Source organism: Sipha flava, unplaced genomic scaffold (genome assembly GCF_003268045.1).
Source record: "Sipha flava isolate LNK unplaced genomic scaffold, YSA_version1 2_pilon_pilon, whole genome shotgun sequence".
Taxonomy (NCBI): Eukaryota; Metazoa; Arthropoda; class Insecta; order Hemiptera; family Aphididae; genus Sipha; species Sipha flava.
In genome coordinates, this window is record NW_020272972.1 from 2,304,536 (window position 1) to 2,320,413 (window position 15,878).

Consider the following 15,878-nt stretch of genomic DNA (forward strand, 5'->3'; position numbering starts at 1 on the left):
TCAAATTAATTTTTTATATGATAGGATATTATATGATTTATATATTTATATTAAAAATTACATTGTCATATATATATATATAATGGTATAAGTTTTTTAGGATTCACATAATTTAATAACTAAATAAAAATTAATAATGTATTGGAATTCTAAAAAATGTATACTATACAATTATATTACACCTTTTATACCGTAGTAAAAAATAACAATAAATACTGTAAATAGTATAATATTTACAATATTAAATATATAATATACATTCAAGGAATGTCAAATATAATTAAAAATTTAAATGTATAGGGTGTCCCACAAATATTTACTAAATTAAAATAGTTAAGTATTTTAACTTTCTTCTTCAAAGTAAAAGTCCTCATGAGATACCCTTATCTAATAGTGCATAAATATTTAAAATAAAAAAATTTCATAAGTATTTTAAAAACCCTGAACTCCACTAGGTCGTAGAATTGTAGATGTTTCATCTATATTGAGCAATTCTTCATCATCAGAAGCAGCAGAATCTTCAAGCCGACCACTTTGTTGAACTTTATGATATTGTATTTTTATGCGACGTAACAAACCAATTCGATGGCGACTTCTATGCATTAATATGTCATCAGTCACCCAAAACATGAGAGCCTTTATTTAAATAATATATATTATTTTATAAATGTTAAAAAAAAGTCATACCAGTGAAAAAATAATATTGAAGCCAAGACTTACATTTATAAATAAAGGTATGATAAGCATGACTATAGTTAATTCAGTCCTTGGGTCAGTGAAGGGTGACATTATAAATTTTGTGATTACTTGCCATATGTCTAATGAAATTAACAATGTAATAAAAATTTTAACGCAACATAAAAGTGACATATATAAACCACATTGAATAAGCCAAATTCTAACAGATTCTGGTTTTCCTAAAAAAAAAAAATGTATGCTATTATGTTTGCTAGGGTTATTATAGTTTTTAACAATAGTATAAATTTCTAGAAACAATTTTAATAATATAAATCTTTTTATTAGTGCAATCAATTGAAGTCTACCATATTCTCCAAAATTAAATGATTCCAAATTTTTAACTCGTGCAATATGTTGAGAAAATCGTATGCCAAAAAATATCAATAGAAGACCAAGTGATGAATCCAATAAAAAATGTATCATATACCTAAAAAAAAAAATTTAATTTTCAGTAATTGAAACATATTACTAGTATAATTTATAATTATTATGAATTTGTAAATTTAAAATAAAAATAAATGTATATTCTTTTATAAAATGTAAATATTAAATTTACCAAGTGCATGGATCACCTGCTATTTGGCCAGCCAAAAATAAATTTGCTGAATGCATAAGTAAAGATCCCATACCTTGTTTAGAAGTATCGAAAAACCATACTTTCCAAGGCCGTCGATCATACTTAGGTTCACAAAATCGTTTTACTAATTATAAACATATACAAATCATATAAATTAGTATTAGTAAAGTCACTAGTTTAGTAATTTACAGTGTTATACAATGAAATAGAAATGCATGACAAAAATCAATTGAAAAGAAACCATAAAAGGATTCTTTAGAAGTACATCAGTATCTAGATTATATAACACAGGAGTGACTACAGATTACATACATTTTATGTAACCTAGGTTCATAAAAACTCAAATAATTTTAATTCTAAGAATAGTAATTAAACAAGTGTAATAAAACTTGTATTATAAATTTCCTTTTTGATAACACATATATACTATAAAAATTATAATATCTTACCAATCAAACAAAGAAATGCCAGCGTAGCCAATAGACCCTGCAAAAACCATCCAAAATTTCCAACAAGTGCATTTGGCTTGCAATGCACATCTGATTCATCAAATATAACTTCCATTATGATACATATGTAAATTTCCTAATTAGAATTTGAAATTTACCTCGATACTAAAGTTTTTATGGGTACTTATGAGAGATAAATATTGAATTATGGGCGAATAATTGTAAAAAATTCGAGTATTGAAGTACAAAAATATATAGTGAATCATAATTGATGCATTTTAGCTTTTGGATTAATCTAAATCAAAAATTAACAACCACAGTGTACGGGAGACTGTTATCACTTTGAAAAATAAGTCATCGGCAACATTAATATTACATAGGAATCATAGCTTTTAAAACTAGTAGAAGAAATGATATGTATTGAAATAGTCCATTTGCTAAGTGTTATCATACTACTGTCTTATCAATTTGTTTGCGTATAGGGAATATAGATAACTTATCAGAGTTTTATCATTTTGTTATCAAAATCAAAAACTTATATATAAAGATGGACTTATAGAAATAGATGGAACATTTGCCCCGTTAGTAATTTAAATTTGTCTGATACCAAATAATATATATTTGATTATATTAATTTCTACTTTTTTTTCCTATACTTAAAATGTCTTTTAATTAATTACTATACAACATGAAAATATTAATTATTTAAATAATAAAATATTTATATTTATTTGTTGAAATAATATTAAAACTTTATTTAGCTTAAATTTGAAAATTTTTTTAAGTGTGTCCATTCTGGTAGGTGTGAAAATTTATGGACGGGGGAGGGGTAAAATATCACCTCTCCGCAAATTGCCTCCCTTCATTAAACATTTTACCATACTTCTGCGTAGAAAATAGCATACTTCTGCATCTCTCTTCATAAGAAATTATTATACGCACACAACCTCCCTAAAAAAAAATTTCATGTAGGATTTACTGCTCAACTATTACTCCAAAATATTGATTATATGCTTTATATTTATATTAGTTAACTGTTGTCACTCTGATAGTCCCACAATTGGATCTAAGGCTCTTATTTCAATAACTGGATTACTGATTAGCTAGAAATCGACTGGGAATTACATCAGAAATCTTTTGCTATTGAGGCAATTACTATTTTACTGAGATGATATTGTCTTAATCGCTATTTTCAAACTCCTTAATTAATTGCTTACGAACATTTCATAATTTATCTCATATAATCACTGTATACTTAGTTGTTAAATGGTAAATTATATCTTAGTGTAACTCACATCGTGAACGGTCTACATTGTATCGTTATTTTCGTGATTCACCATCGTCACCGGATCTTTGTCGTTGTTATCATCGTATTCGTAGTATTGTAATGACTTGCTTCTACTTTCCGTTATAAAGATATGAATAGATGTAAGTAGAATGAACAATAAAGAAAGAAAGTTAAAGATGGAGTGACTTATTATACTAAATAATAAATAGTTATATAGAAGTAAAACTGCATAAAGGTAAAGAAAAATATATACATAAAGATGAGTGTATAACAAGCAAGTAACCGTCACGGCGTGTCCCAACGAAATTGGAAAATTGAACTGTGTCGAGGGCGAAACTGCTTCAGCCTTAAATACTTTTCTAGGTTGTATCTCGAAGATTCTCATCATTGGGGTGGTCAAAAATTTTAGAACGTTCGACTGTCCGTATATTTCCGTGCATTTAATAAGGAATCTTTCCGATGCTTAGGCGGCCGAATATTCTAGAACATTCAACCGCCACAACCTCTCATACTCTTTTGTAAATTTGTTCTTGAATTCGTTATGGATTAGCAATCATTTTGCTATCAGATTCTAATTTGATTAAGTTTTTCCAAAGTAATACAAAGGTTTTGGAGAAGAGGGTATAGTGAATGGTCCTCGATGGAATTAGTTCTTTGATGCAATTTCAGCCTCTTGTTTGGTGGATTTGATGTTAGCTAAGTCCCGTGTAACGCTGTTTCTTGCGAACTAACTTGAGTTGGTGACTGATCTTAGAACAATGTTTTACATTGCATCTAGTTTGGTCCATTTGGAGTTTTGATAGTTGTGACCCCCATGCAGCCACACCATATAATAAAATTGGTCTAATCTAAATCTTGATGATTGCCAGTTTTGAGGATAATGGTAATGGTGATTTGTGTTTGATAACTGGAAATAGGGCAACACGCATTCCTTTTGTTTTTTTTTAAATTTTTAGGATGTGGGAGTTCATTTTTAGTTTCCTGTCCAGGGAAATATCTAAGTATTTGACTTTGTTTGACTAAGTAACCGGATGACCCATAAAAGTGATAGGGTTTGGCTTTTTTTCTGTTGTCCCCGAAAATTATTGCTTTTGTATTGTTGACGTTTAACGATAGTTACCATTAACTGAGTCACGATGAGGTAATGTAGCAAGTCGCTGTAAGTTTATTTTTGAGTCCTTCACACATTTTCCTGCTATGTAGAACATCGTATCATCAGCGAAAACAGCCGTTTTTACATTTCCGTATGATAGCATTTCGTTAATATAAAAAGTATACAATGTAAGTGACAAACATGATATTTGAGGTACCCCTGCTTCTATCTTTTTGTTAGACGATAAGTCACCAGATATTTTGACTATAAAGGAGTGATTTGATTAGAATAACTTCGCTAGTTAAATTAGGTTTATTAGAGCGTCTGAGTAAGAGTGGAGTTCGGAAATTAGAGTGTCATGTCAAATACGGGCAAACGCTTTTTCTATATCGAGGAAAATGGCGACTGGTCTTTTTTACGTGAGGTTTTTGATGTTAGTCCGTCGAATAGTTTTACTAATTGGAGAGTAGTTGAATGAAAAGGTCTAAAAGCGTGTTGTTACGGTCTGATTTTAGTTTGTTTCTTCAGATTTGATAGGATAAATTTTTCAAAAGTTATTGAATGTATCTACAGAGGAAAGAGATTGATTTGTAATTTTCAGGTTTGTTGAAGTGGCAAAACCAAGTTTTGTCTATTACATTCGGGTTACCTGCAACTACGAAGGGGTAATATAGTTTGTAAGGATGTCGAGATCATTGTAGACTGATGACATTTGCGTTACGTGATTATTTATTTTTATATTTACTGTTGTTTACTCTATTTCGGTATTGAGTTTGATATGTTCATGAGTAGGGACGTGGTATCGAATCGAATGAAAATATCGAAACGAAAAGACCGATATGAGTAAGCATCGAAAAAAGTATTGATCCTTTTACTTCGTCGTATCAAATAGAATTAAAATAATGATAAAAGTAAAATATAAAAACGACCAATAAAAAATAATCCTTCCGATTAAAAGGTAACCTACTAACGCTATTGTATTGTAGACTGTAGTTTCTGGTCCGTGGAAATAACAATATAATCGTATAGAACATAGACTATAATGTAATGACTAATCTATGTAAACAAATCATATACCTCGCACGCAAACCGTTTTACTAGAAAAGAATTATTGCACAATACTATTCAAACATTCGAGTACTTTTTTTATCGATATTAGTAAAGTATCAAAACCATGGTATCGATTCAAAATGTACTTGTATCGAAAGAAAAGTATCGATACTTTATTAGTATCGGTAGTATAGCAACGTCCCTATGAGTGATTTTACGTTTGATGAGAAAAGCTGTTGCGCCCAATGGTCTACGGTTTGATATTGATACACGGTCTGATGTGTATGTGAAATAGCTTGGTACGGTTGAATGTGTGTTTCCCCGAGAAGAATTATGCCGATTTTTTGCGTTGTTATAAATTCTTGTAGTTCTTGAGTTTTTCCGGCGACACCATTGCAATTCCAAAATAGAATGCGGAATTTATCCATCATGTTTGAGAAAAATATTTTCAATTATCGACATAATAGTGTTGATAACTGCGTCTTTTGCAGCAAATTCTGTGCATTGTTTGAGTGTAGAGAGAATGAATTATTATGAATTATATATGAGTTGTATAAAGTAGGTTTAAATTTAGTAGTGGCGATTTTTGGTCTTGATCGAGACCTATAGTTTTATAAAATTTTTTTGCAAGTACACACCATGTGATATTTGGAGTGAGTTTAGTAAAAATAGGTGGAATATGTATTCTTTTGACGTCAACAATAGAAATTCTGAGCTGGAGGTGCTGTTGTAGAGATCCGTTTCACTTTTGAAGGTTCTTCATATTGTTTCCTTTTTTTATAAGAGGGTTCTCGAGAACTGGATCTTGTTGGCTTTCTTTTCTTTGTTTTTTTTTTGTCCATGGCAAACAACTAGTGTCTATCGACTTGTTGATTGTTGTGCAGTTGAAAAAAGTGTTTTCAAGATTAACATAGTTCAACATTAGAATACGATATAACAAGTTGATGTAGATATGTTATATGTTATGATTTAGTGATGTTGAATGAAGAATGGACCTGTATTTATACTGGTTTCATATAAGTTCTTTACTCTGATTGATCAATTCTCTATCTATCATCAGCGTAGAGTCGCATTTTTGGTTTCTGGTTAGGTATTTTATGCCTAAAACACTACTCTACACTGTTGTATCGTATTTTTTTGATGGTGTAAAGTATTATTTTTCACAAGTGTTGTACCCCAGATAAGAGCTGTTTTATGTAAGTAGCTTGTACCGTTGCAGCTATACATTTCAAAACTTTAATAAAATAAAGGTTATTTATACAAAATACATTTGAAGTCAACTTTTTATAAAACTTGTATAATCTAACTTTTATAGAAACATAATTTCATTATGCAAATATCACAATTTTGCTAATTTAAGTGCTAAAATTAAAAGATTTAAAACTATTATAAATAAAATAAATATTTCTATAACTAACCATTAACTATAAAACATCCAAATTTCATTTCTGAATCATTAACAAAATATCAAAATATAATATTTAAAATAAAAATATTAGTAAAAAAGTGTGAATTGTATTCATACAAATCTTATTAAAAAAAGAACTAATGCTTGTTATAAATAGTATGACGAATTACCTAAGTACACAAAACATCAATACAGATATTCATATTTCTGCTTGTATCACAAAGAATAAAGTAAAAATACATTTTTCAAACAGTATGTCATTTTTAATGTAAAATTTAAAAAGTAACAATTATAAAAGTATTTTTTTGAAATATTATTTAATCAGTTTTTGTTTTTACTTCCTGAGAAGATGGTTCAAGTTCTCCAATATCTTCATCAAGTCTACTACGATCTACAGGATACAACCTAGCATAACAAAATATAAATGATTAGTGATGTTTTTTTTTCATCGTAATTCATGATATTTTTTACCATCTTTGGTAGATATAAATTAGGAAAACAATGTCATCTCTAAAGCAAGCTAATCGATGAGCAGTTGGCATTGGAATAATGAAAGCAAACAAGTCATCAATGAAAGTGTTAAATGCCTATATAACATAATTTTTACTTTAAATAATTTGTGTTTTTAAATAAAAAGGTCTAAAAAACTTACCTTATACATAAATGTCTTCCAAGGAAGATGCGCTACTGACTTAAGTCTATAGTTGATGAAAAGTTGTGGTAACATAAAAAGAAAACCAAATGCATAAACTCCGTTGACCAGGCTTTTAATACTCCAAGAATACCAGCTATAAAGATATTATATTTTAAAAACTGATATAGATAAATCAAATTCAATATTTAAAATATTTTATAAGTTCAGACCTTTTTTGTGGTTCATAGATAAGTGAATAGACAGCTGCACCAACACATAAAGGATACAAGACATAAGAAAGATATTTCATAGACTCAGCATCAAACTTTTTAGTATCTTCTTCAACACGATTTAAAGTTAATTTTTTTAATTTTAGATTTTTCCAATCAATTGGTATGATTTTAAACACTTTCCAAATCTAATTAATTATTATTAACAAATTAATAAAAATATATTAAGATTAACTGTACATACATAAAATGTAATATAATTTATAGTTACTTCTATGATAGAGCTGATGACACTTGGTACAATGATCAACATTGAAGCTTTTTCTTCAAACAAATATAATAATATAACACTTTGACTAAATGCACGCCATATGACAAGACGAGATGATAATCCAGCCATTGATTTTCGTGATCGCCAAAATGATATATCATTTTTAAAGGCCAGGAAATCAAATAATATCTGTAATAAAAATAATTTTCTTTTATTTCATCAATCATAAAAAAATTAATCAATTTTTGCTTTACATGAACAAAAGCGACAATAATTGAAATCAATAGTAAATAATGATTGGTATCAAAGATTGCTTTGATTTCATCAATATCTTTATTTTTGAATCCAAATTGCTGCATTGTAATCATAGCCAATTGAGTTTGTGTTAATATCCTACAATAAATAAAATTCATAAACTGTTCAATAACTGGATAAATAAAAATTAATATTTATGTCCAAGTTGTTATACAATTTTTACTTTCTATTTATATGTATATTTCTACTTTTTAATGAATTGTTTTTCATAAACTAAGTAAGTATTAAATGTTTATTAAGTTAAAAGCTAATTTACAAGCATCTTATATGTAAGTTTGATAAATGTACAAAGTTATATACATAAGGAAACATAGGGATATTAACTGGTGATCATTACATATTACATAAAGTGCTAAACAATTTAAAATTCAAAACAATATATTTTAATTTGTTTATTACTTATCTGATGAATGCACATATATTTAATTAAAAAGCAATATTACTAATTAGAAATATAATAACTTATAGTGTAAAAAATGTTTTTTTACCTTAGTCCTGTGTAACTTAATGGTTCATAACGTAATAAAATGGGTACATGTAAGGTATTTTTATCAATTTTTGTAACATTGTAAGAACGATCTTGGAGAGAGTTGTGCAAGAATATAGGCAAATATTCTTTATTTTTATAAAATCTGAAAATGTGGTTTTTTTTTATTATTAAATTGATGAAATAGATAATTTAATGAAAATAACATAATTGATTTAAGTACCCACATACACATAAACTCTGAATAAATATATAAAGATATTAAATCTAATATAAAAATCATTTTTTTTTTATATATGACTTTTATAGTTAATTTAATTATACAATATTTTTACCTTAAATATTGAAAAATATCACTAGGTAAATGTATTTGGGATATATGTAATGGTTCTGTTAACATGCTGACTGGCAATACAGCCTTTACATGTGTTATTGGTTTTTCAACATTTTTTTTCACATTTTCACCATCTTGTAACAATTGAAAAACTTTATATTCAGGTTCTTTGTAAATAGACATTGGTACTAAAGTATAAACCGTCTCTGGATCACTTAATAATATAGTCCATCTATCACTAGAACTCAGTTTTTCTTGAGTTTTACTTAAAAATACATGAGCAAACATTGTTCCATTTTGTTTAGTGATTTTTGGTAGTTGAACAGACATCATTCTTATGAAATAAAATAAAAATTATTATTATATTTCAAAATAGGTTAAGTATATGAATTATATTTTTACCTTTCATAAGAAACATTATAATTAGGAATTGGAAAGTTGTTTACAAATATAACTTCTGATCCTCTAGGATTTGAATGTGAAGAAACAAATATGTTCAGCTAAATGTATAAAAAAGAAACATTGTAATTTAATTTTAAATATATTAAAAAATAAATACATACTTCCAAGTTAGGTTTCCTAAGCAAGTAGGATTTCAAACATAGACCTTCACTAGTACATATTGGAGGTTGTACCATTACCCATATTGAGTAAAAAAGATTACCCAAGTACGATATAAATAGTACTGACACAATAGTAGTAAACGAGGGCAATTTCATGGTGAAATCTGAAAAAACAGTTTTTACACAATACACATATTATTGAAAATTATAAAATGCTAAGATTTAAGGTTCTAATAATGACAAGATATGTTTCTATTCAGTAACGTAGTTACATAAGAATGTAAACTAGGAACCCTAACTAATACTATCTTTATATGAAAGTAACACATCATATTATTTTTTTAAAAGAAATGATAAAAGGAAATAATTGATATACTAGATAAAAATAAAATCATGTTTATAATTACTAAAAACATTTTGCATTTTGCATGAATTATTATTCTACTTTAATACTAATTGGAATTGGAATTATCACAAATGATTAGGGAATTTACTGTTAAATACATCAATATTGTCAATTATTTTACAGAAGTATAGTCTCAGAAGTGTTCAAGGCCCACTGTGCTCTGGAGCACCGAGCAATGTCCAATTTTGCCCAATGATAGTTATGCCACTGCTTAAATACCTACTTAAAGAGTGAAAATGTTTTGATATTGATCTTTGTTAATGTAAATCTTTTTAATTTTTTATAAAAATCCTTATTAGGATGGATTTGAAAGTAATTATTGGTACATTTTTAACTTTAAACAAACAGATAAATATTTAAAAATAAATAATGATATATAACTGTATACTTACAAATAAAATTATAATTACTTCTTACACTTCATTTGTTGAATTAACCAATAGTCACAACATAAGAGTTGGTTATAAACTTGAAAATCTAAATTTGGTTTAATACTTTAATAGGTATATGCCAATTATAGTACTAACTAAGGTAAATTTAAAATTCACCAAGAAATTTGCATATTATTAAAATTGTATTCAGGATCAATGTTTGAGCAAAGCACACTTTAAATTTCAAAGAACTGATGAACCATAGACTACAATGAATAGTTTAATTTCAATAAATAAAATCTATAGTTAAATTTATTAGGGCCATGCAAATGATTTAAGAATTATTTTAACAGAGATCAACAACGAAAAACGTTCAACATTTTTATGAAACGCGTCTTATCATCTAAATGCCGGTATCAGTCAATTGCGAATAGCTATTTGGTCTTTATAAAATAATTTATACCGGTATATCTTCATTTTTCACATGAATGGATCTGAGCGATATATCTGAACTTATCGTTTTTATTTTTCCATTTTCGAAGGTTGCAGATAGATGTTTTTAAATTTCCTACAACTCGTATCACTAACTGTCAGTAATATACGTGGCACAATATACTATATTGTATATATAATGTATATAACATATTATGTATATTTTGTCATGCGTGGCCAAGCATTTTTATATATTATTTACCTAATAGTACGTGTATAATAAATATATATTAAACCTAGTACATGACACGTATTTACTACTAACTAACGCCATTTGGTCCATCGCATCAAATGCAGAATTAAGGAGTAATTTTTTCCCCCATTATATTGGAGTATTACTCTCAATCAATCAGGATCGGCGTTACAAATTGCGGGGCCCCGTGCAAAATAGTTGAAATAAAATAATACTCAACAATTAATATTTAATATATACTGAGTATATATATATTATACATGTTATCGTAAAATATGTAAATTAGGTAATAACAAAAATGCTTAGCTAATATTTTAAATGCTTAACATTAATAGATGATATCATCAATGCCTAGGCATTAATTGACAACATAGGGAATGTTGTGAAAATCGAATATTTTGTTAGCACATTTACAACTATGAATAGGAAATTACCTAATATTATTAATATTTAATACTGATATGTAATGTAGATATTTTTGTTTAGCGAAATATTAAAATTAGGTTCGTAATAATTATACATAACTATTATTATTCACAATTTATTGTATTATTATATCGTGCCAATTTGAATTGCATAAAATATTAATTTTTTTATAAGTACATATATTATTTTTGCATCCTGTTTTACAAATACATCTAGTACATCTTTGTGATTCCGATCATGGAATTCCATAGATACATTAGTATTATATGCAGAAAGAATAACATTTTATTTATAATTATTTAGGTAACTAATAAATTTGATTTCAAGTTGTGTATTTTTTCTACACTGGCCGTTTACGATATGGATTATGTAACCTATTTTAAACGTTACCCGGCAAATATATTTCAACTTTATTATAACTGTTGAATAAATGATTACGATAACATTCGACATTGCCTTGCGTAACAGCAGAACGATTTTGCGTCAAGATATCTCATGTGTAAACTTATCAATACCATCAACAACATCAACAACATCAACTCATCTCAAGAAAATGGAAATGACTATCAGGTAAACGGATCTACACGACAGTACCGTAACTCGCCGTATGGTACGGCAATAATGCGCTGCGAACGGGTAACGACGTTTCTGCTCCGTCGAGAAGTGTTCGCGTCCGACGTTCGATCGATAGAGCCTCCGCGCTTGAAATGCATGATATTTATGTGTTTTTCAGTTCCGATCGCCGCAGTGGTCCTGCTCAAACCATATCCAGAATCCCCTATTTTAAAAAATTAAGAATTATAATATTTTCTAATAAATTAATCAATACATTAAATTTATAATCTTATAAAATGTACCTAATAAAAAATATGAAGTATGTCCATTTAAATTTAAATGTCTTAGCAATCCTAATACAGGACTTAGACGCCAAATATGACTATCATGTGTACTTCCTGGAAATTTGGCACATATATTCAAAATTTGGAGGTTTGAATCACAAATCTTTATCAAACATAGTATAAATTATTTTATTTACAATATTTTTTATCTGAAATATTAAATAATATTATCATGCTTTAAATGACCAAATACCAATTGTGTATTAATACTGTGATACCCTTTTCTATTAATATATACATGTTCTGGATAAATAGGCTCGTCAGACTTAGGTGGTACAATGGCAATATGAGTCCCATCAATGACACCAACGACTCCAGGTATTCCAAATTTTTCATAAAACCTTAGCATTAAAATTAATATAAGTATAATAAGGGTTATAATATTAGGATTTTTAAAAACATTTTTTACCCTAAACGAACTTCTTTGAGTTCATCAATAGTACTCGGAAAATGTTTATATTTATTAAGTATTTCTGGAACATTTAAAGCATTAGCTACTTCAGTAATGCATCTACTAACTGAAGCTTGACTTACAGTAGCACCTCTGTGTTCCCCTATATCTTGCTGGTAACTTCCACTTGCAAAAAATCTGAGAGCTGTTAATAACTAGCAAAAAAATAAAATAAAAAATATTAAATCAATTAAAAATAAATTTTAAATTTGTATGTACCTATTATTTTCTATTACTAACCTTTCTTTGAATACTTAGTCCAGCAATTGTTGACGGACTTGACATGAAAGGACTTAACTCATCCGTTAACTTTTGTACAAGCACCTTACTTAAACGATAAGTACCAATAAACTGTTGTTCAGAGAGTGCTAAAAAATTAAATGTATATAATGATCGATAATTTTTTGGAAAGCAATTATATATTTGTTTATAACTAAATATATATATATAAAATAAAAACTTACCAAAAGGATCTTCTTGTTTCATAACTCGTCTTACTTCATTAGTAATATTAATTTCGTTTTGAATTTCTAATTCATTAATTTGCATTATATTGTAAATCTCAAAATCGTCATCAAATGCCATGATAAATATTTAAACATTCATTCTCGTTCGCGAACTATACTCTTTTAATTATTAATTATAGATTATAGTACTAAATACGATACAAGTACGAACAATAAATTGAAAAAACTGATAAATTAGTTGATTACAGTGAAAATTGTGTGTCGAAAACAGTTTTCGACACCAAATTCACTATCGTTGTATATTGTCGAATATTCCTATCGAACTAATGATCGAAAGCGGTTTGAGAATAGTATTTTTGTTATCAATCGAAATCAAAGTTGTTTTCGATCAACTATTGATCGAAAGCGTGGTTCGATACGTTTGAGAATAGACCCCCAGGAGACGGACATGAACGATGAGCGATTGCAGTTGATTACCTTCTGTTTAATATGCGGATGGCCACGGTTCCTGGAGGCCTATTCTCAAATGCATCGAAAGTGATGATCGAATAGAATAGTTCGATTGACACTATTCGATCATAAAAGTTCATTCGACACAGAATATTCGATCTATCGTATTCTCAAACGACTATCGAATGTTGATCATCGAATAAAGTAATTTTCAATACACTATTCGATTGACGAAAAAAATCATTGCTTTTTCCATGATATTATCTGTTGTAAACTATTAAGTTAGTAAGACACGCATATCTAACGCTTCATCATTTAAAATGATATTGTATTCAACATAAAAATATAAGTCTTACGAGCAATAAAGTTTCGCACCACATAAATCCTCGGCAGACATGACTTCTCCTGCCGCAGCCTTTATTAACGGAAGACCAGCAAGAAAAATTGTTCCGATATTTCTCACAATTACATTCTCATCAGCCATAGTAGGCAAGTAAGCAGCGCCTGCCGTACAGCTCTCCATCATTACGGCTACCTGAAACATTGATGTCATTTAAACTCTTTTAAGTAAAACTTTATAAATTGGATAACTTTAACATTCTTACTTGAGTAATATTTTTTGAAGACATAATAGCTTCATTGAAAAATATTCTCCCAAAATGTTCTCTGCCTGTTTTTTCAAATAACCACCACCAGTGTCGACCAAATAAACGCAAGGTTACCGTATAACATTATTAAAATGTTAAAATTATTATTCAATTAGAATTTTTTTCTGTGTAAAAAGTTATTATTAAATTGATTTTAGATCAAATTTTAATTTATTTTTATTTTTATCACTAATAGTTTATTTATAATTATATAGTTTAAATTACGGAGAAATTTAAAAAGCACATTTTTCACTAGGAAAACTTGAGTTGGGTAGTTATGATAAAAACAAGATAAAATCAACCGTGGATCAGGCACGTATCCAGGGGGGGGGGATAGGGGCGACCCCCCGTTGGCTGTATCAAATTGTGTTAATTTAATTTGATGTACTATTAAATTGCATTATCTTACGTAATAACATTATAATATATTGTTATTATTACAAATTTTCGTCTTTTATTTTTATAACATAAATTAATGAATTTTCGATAAAAACAATATTATTGTGACCGTATGATCGACGACAACCGTCAGCCGGCCAGCCCCAGCCAACTCATAGAGTATACTTATTTATAATCCGCCCCTCCCGTTATGGTAGGCTGGATCCGCGCCTACCGTGGACCCAATTCACGTAGTATCAAATGTGACCATGGACCCAATTTGAGTATTATTATAGAACCGCGGACCCAAATCGTGCTTTTTTAAGCAATCAAATATCTCGGGACCCAACTAAAAAGTTTCCTTTACATCAATGTATATCTATATAATTTAAATCATTAAAATGTTATTATAAGTAGGGTGCAGATTTTTATGTAATGATAAAGTCAAAATATGTAAATATTTATGTTCTTATTTTTGCTAAAATATTTATTAAAAAACGTAAGATATTTAACAAAAAAAAATTGGTATAATATACCTATTTTTTTTCCCAAATTTATTCTTCTGATAACGTATGTTGCTTATCAAAGTTAACATTTTTTAAAAATTGTCTTGTCAGTTTAATTCTAAAATATTTAACCTTTCAATTTTCGTATAATGTCCATGACTAAAATTTCAGTTGATACAATCCCGAACTGTAACCCATTATGTTACTTCCCAGTACTTTATTTCTGCATCATGTGCATAAACCTATTGCAAATGTTGTCATAGAACGTGCGAAACAGTCTCCTGTATTTCGATCATTTGCATATATGCTACCTGCTTAATTTTACAATTGGTGCAAAGTTAAAATGAAAATGTATTTCACGAATCTTAGTACTGATGGCAAGGTCAAGCCCTTGAGTGAAACCATGACCAGTGAACTTGGGTCGAATCTACTGTGGTGAATGTGCGTAGTATGCATGGGGCTTATAAAATTGTTTTTGAAAATAATTTCAATTTTTTTTTTTTTTCATTAAGTAGTGATAAATATATTTGAAAAAATGTTTGTTAAATTCTCAAGATAATTTTTTAAACCAAAACGATTTACGATTATTATTTTTCGAGTTACGAAGAAAAAATAATATACGTACCTATATTTTATTTTGTCAAATATACCGTACATAAATGTTGCCTATTTTTATAACTTATCGTCAGTATTTCTCAATTATTAAAAACTGTTGAGAAATTATGTAATCAACCTCTTCAACATACCAACTAGAC

The 15,878-nt window shown here is 28.2% G+C and overlaps 4 protein-coding genes across 5 annotated transcripts in view; all 4 read right to left on the bottom strand.

The window, feature by feature from the left end:
• Window positions 1-279: 279 nt before the first annotated feature.
• LOC112686090 (store-operated calcium entry regulator STIMATE-like) lies at window positions 280-2,198 on the bottom strand. Its single transcript, XM_025558218.1, has 5 exons — window positions 1,765-2,198; window positions 1,295-1,439; window positions 1,044-1,165; window positions 721-917; window positions 280-636 (listed from the first exon to the last, which is right to left on the bottom strand). The coding sequence occupies exons 1-5, from the start codon at window positions 1,877-1,879 to the stop codon at window positions 433-435; spliced, it is 783 nt and encodes a 260-aa protein (XP_025414003.1). The 5' UTR covers window positions 1,880-2,198; the 3' UTR covers window positions 280-432.
• Window positions 2,199-6,903: 4,705 nt separating this feature from the next.
• Window positions 6,904-10,809, bottom strand: LOC112686047 (cleft lip and palate transmembrane protein 1-like protein). 2 transcript variants are annotated; one of them, XM_025558153.1, is made up of 12 exons: window positions 10,678-10,809; window positions 10,236-10,320; window positions 9,438-9,601; window positions 9,277-9,374; window positions 8,876-9,208; window positions 8,542-8,685; window positions 7,993-8,131; window positions 7,739-7,927; window positions 7,468-7,655; window positions 7,256-7,391; window positions 7,075-7,190; window positions 6,904-7,008 (listed from the first exon to the last, which is right to left on the bottom strand). In XM_025558153.1, exons 3-12 carry the CDS (start codon window positions 9,591-9,593, stop codon window positions 6,921-6,923), a joined length of 1,587 nt encoding a protein of 528 aa, XP_025413938.1. In that variant the 5' UTR covers window positions 9,594-9,601; window positions 10,236-10,320; window positions 10,678-10,809; the 3' UTR covers window positions 6,904-6,920. The 2 variants fall into 2 exon arrangements, with proteins under 2 accessions (XP_025413938.1, XP_025413937.1); XM_025558152.1 differs by having other exon boundaries at window positions 10,236-10,809.
• Window positions 10,810-12,231: 1,422 nt separating this feature from the next.
• Window positions 12,232-13,579, bottom strand: LOC112686156 (putative nuclease HARBI1; the record flags this gene model as incomplete). The annotated part of the gene is given in 5 exon segments (XM_025558339.1): window positions 12,232-12,373; window positions 12,443-12,565; window positions 12,634-12,830; window positions 12,916-13,043; window positions 13,140-13,579. Coding segments are annotated over 5 exon segments (573 nt in total). The 3' UTR covers window positions 12,232-12,369.
• Window positions 13,580-13,834: 255 nt separating this feature from the next.
• LOC112686193 (methylcrotonoyl-CoA carboxylase beta chain, mitochondrial-like) overlaps window positions 13,835-15,878 on the bottom strand; it is a 2,490-nt gene continuing 446 nt past the window's right edge. Inside the window, exon 2 of the mRNA XM_025558398.1 lies at window positions 13,835-14,127. Coding sequence (XP_025414183.1) covers window positions 13,945-14,127 — 183 coding nt within the window. The 3' untranslated portion in view covers window positions 13,835-13,944. The remainder of the gene's footprint in view (window positions 14,128-15,878) is intronic.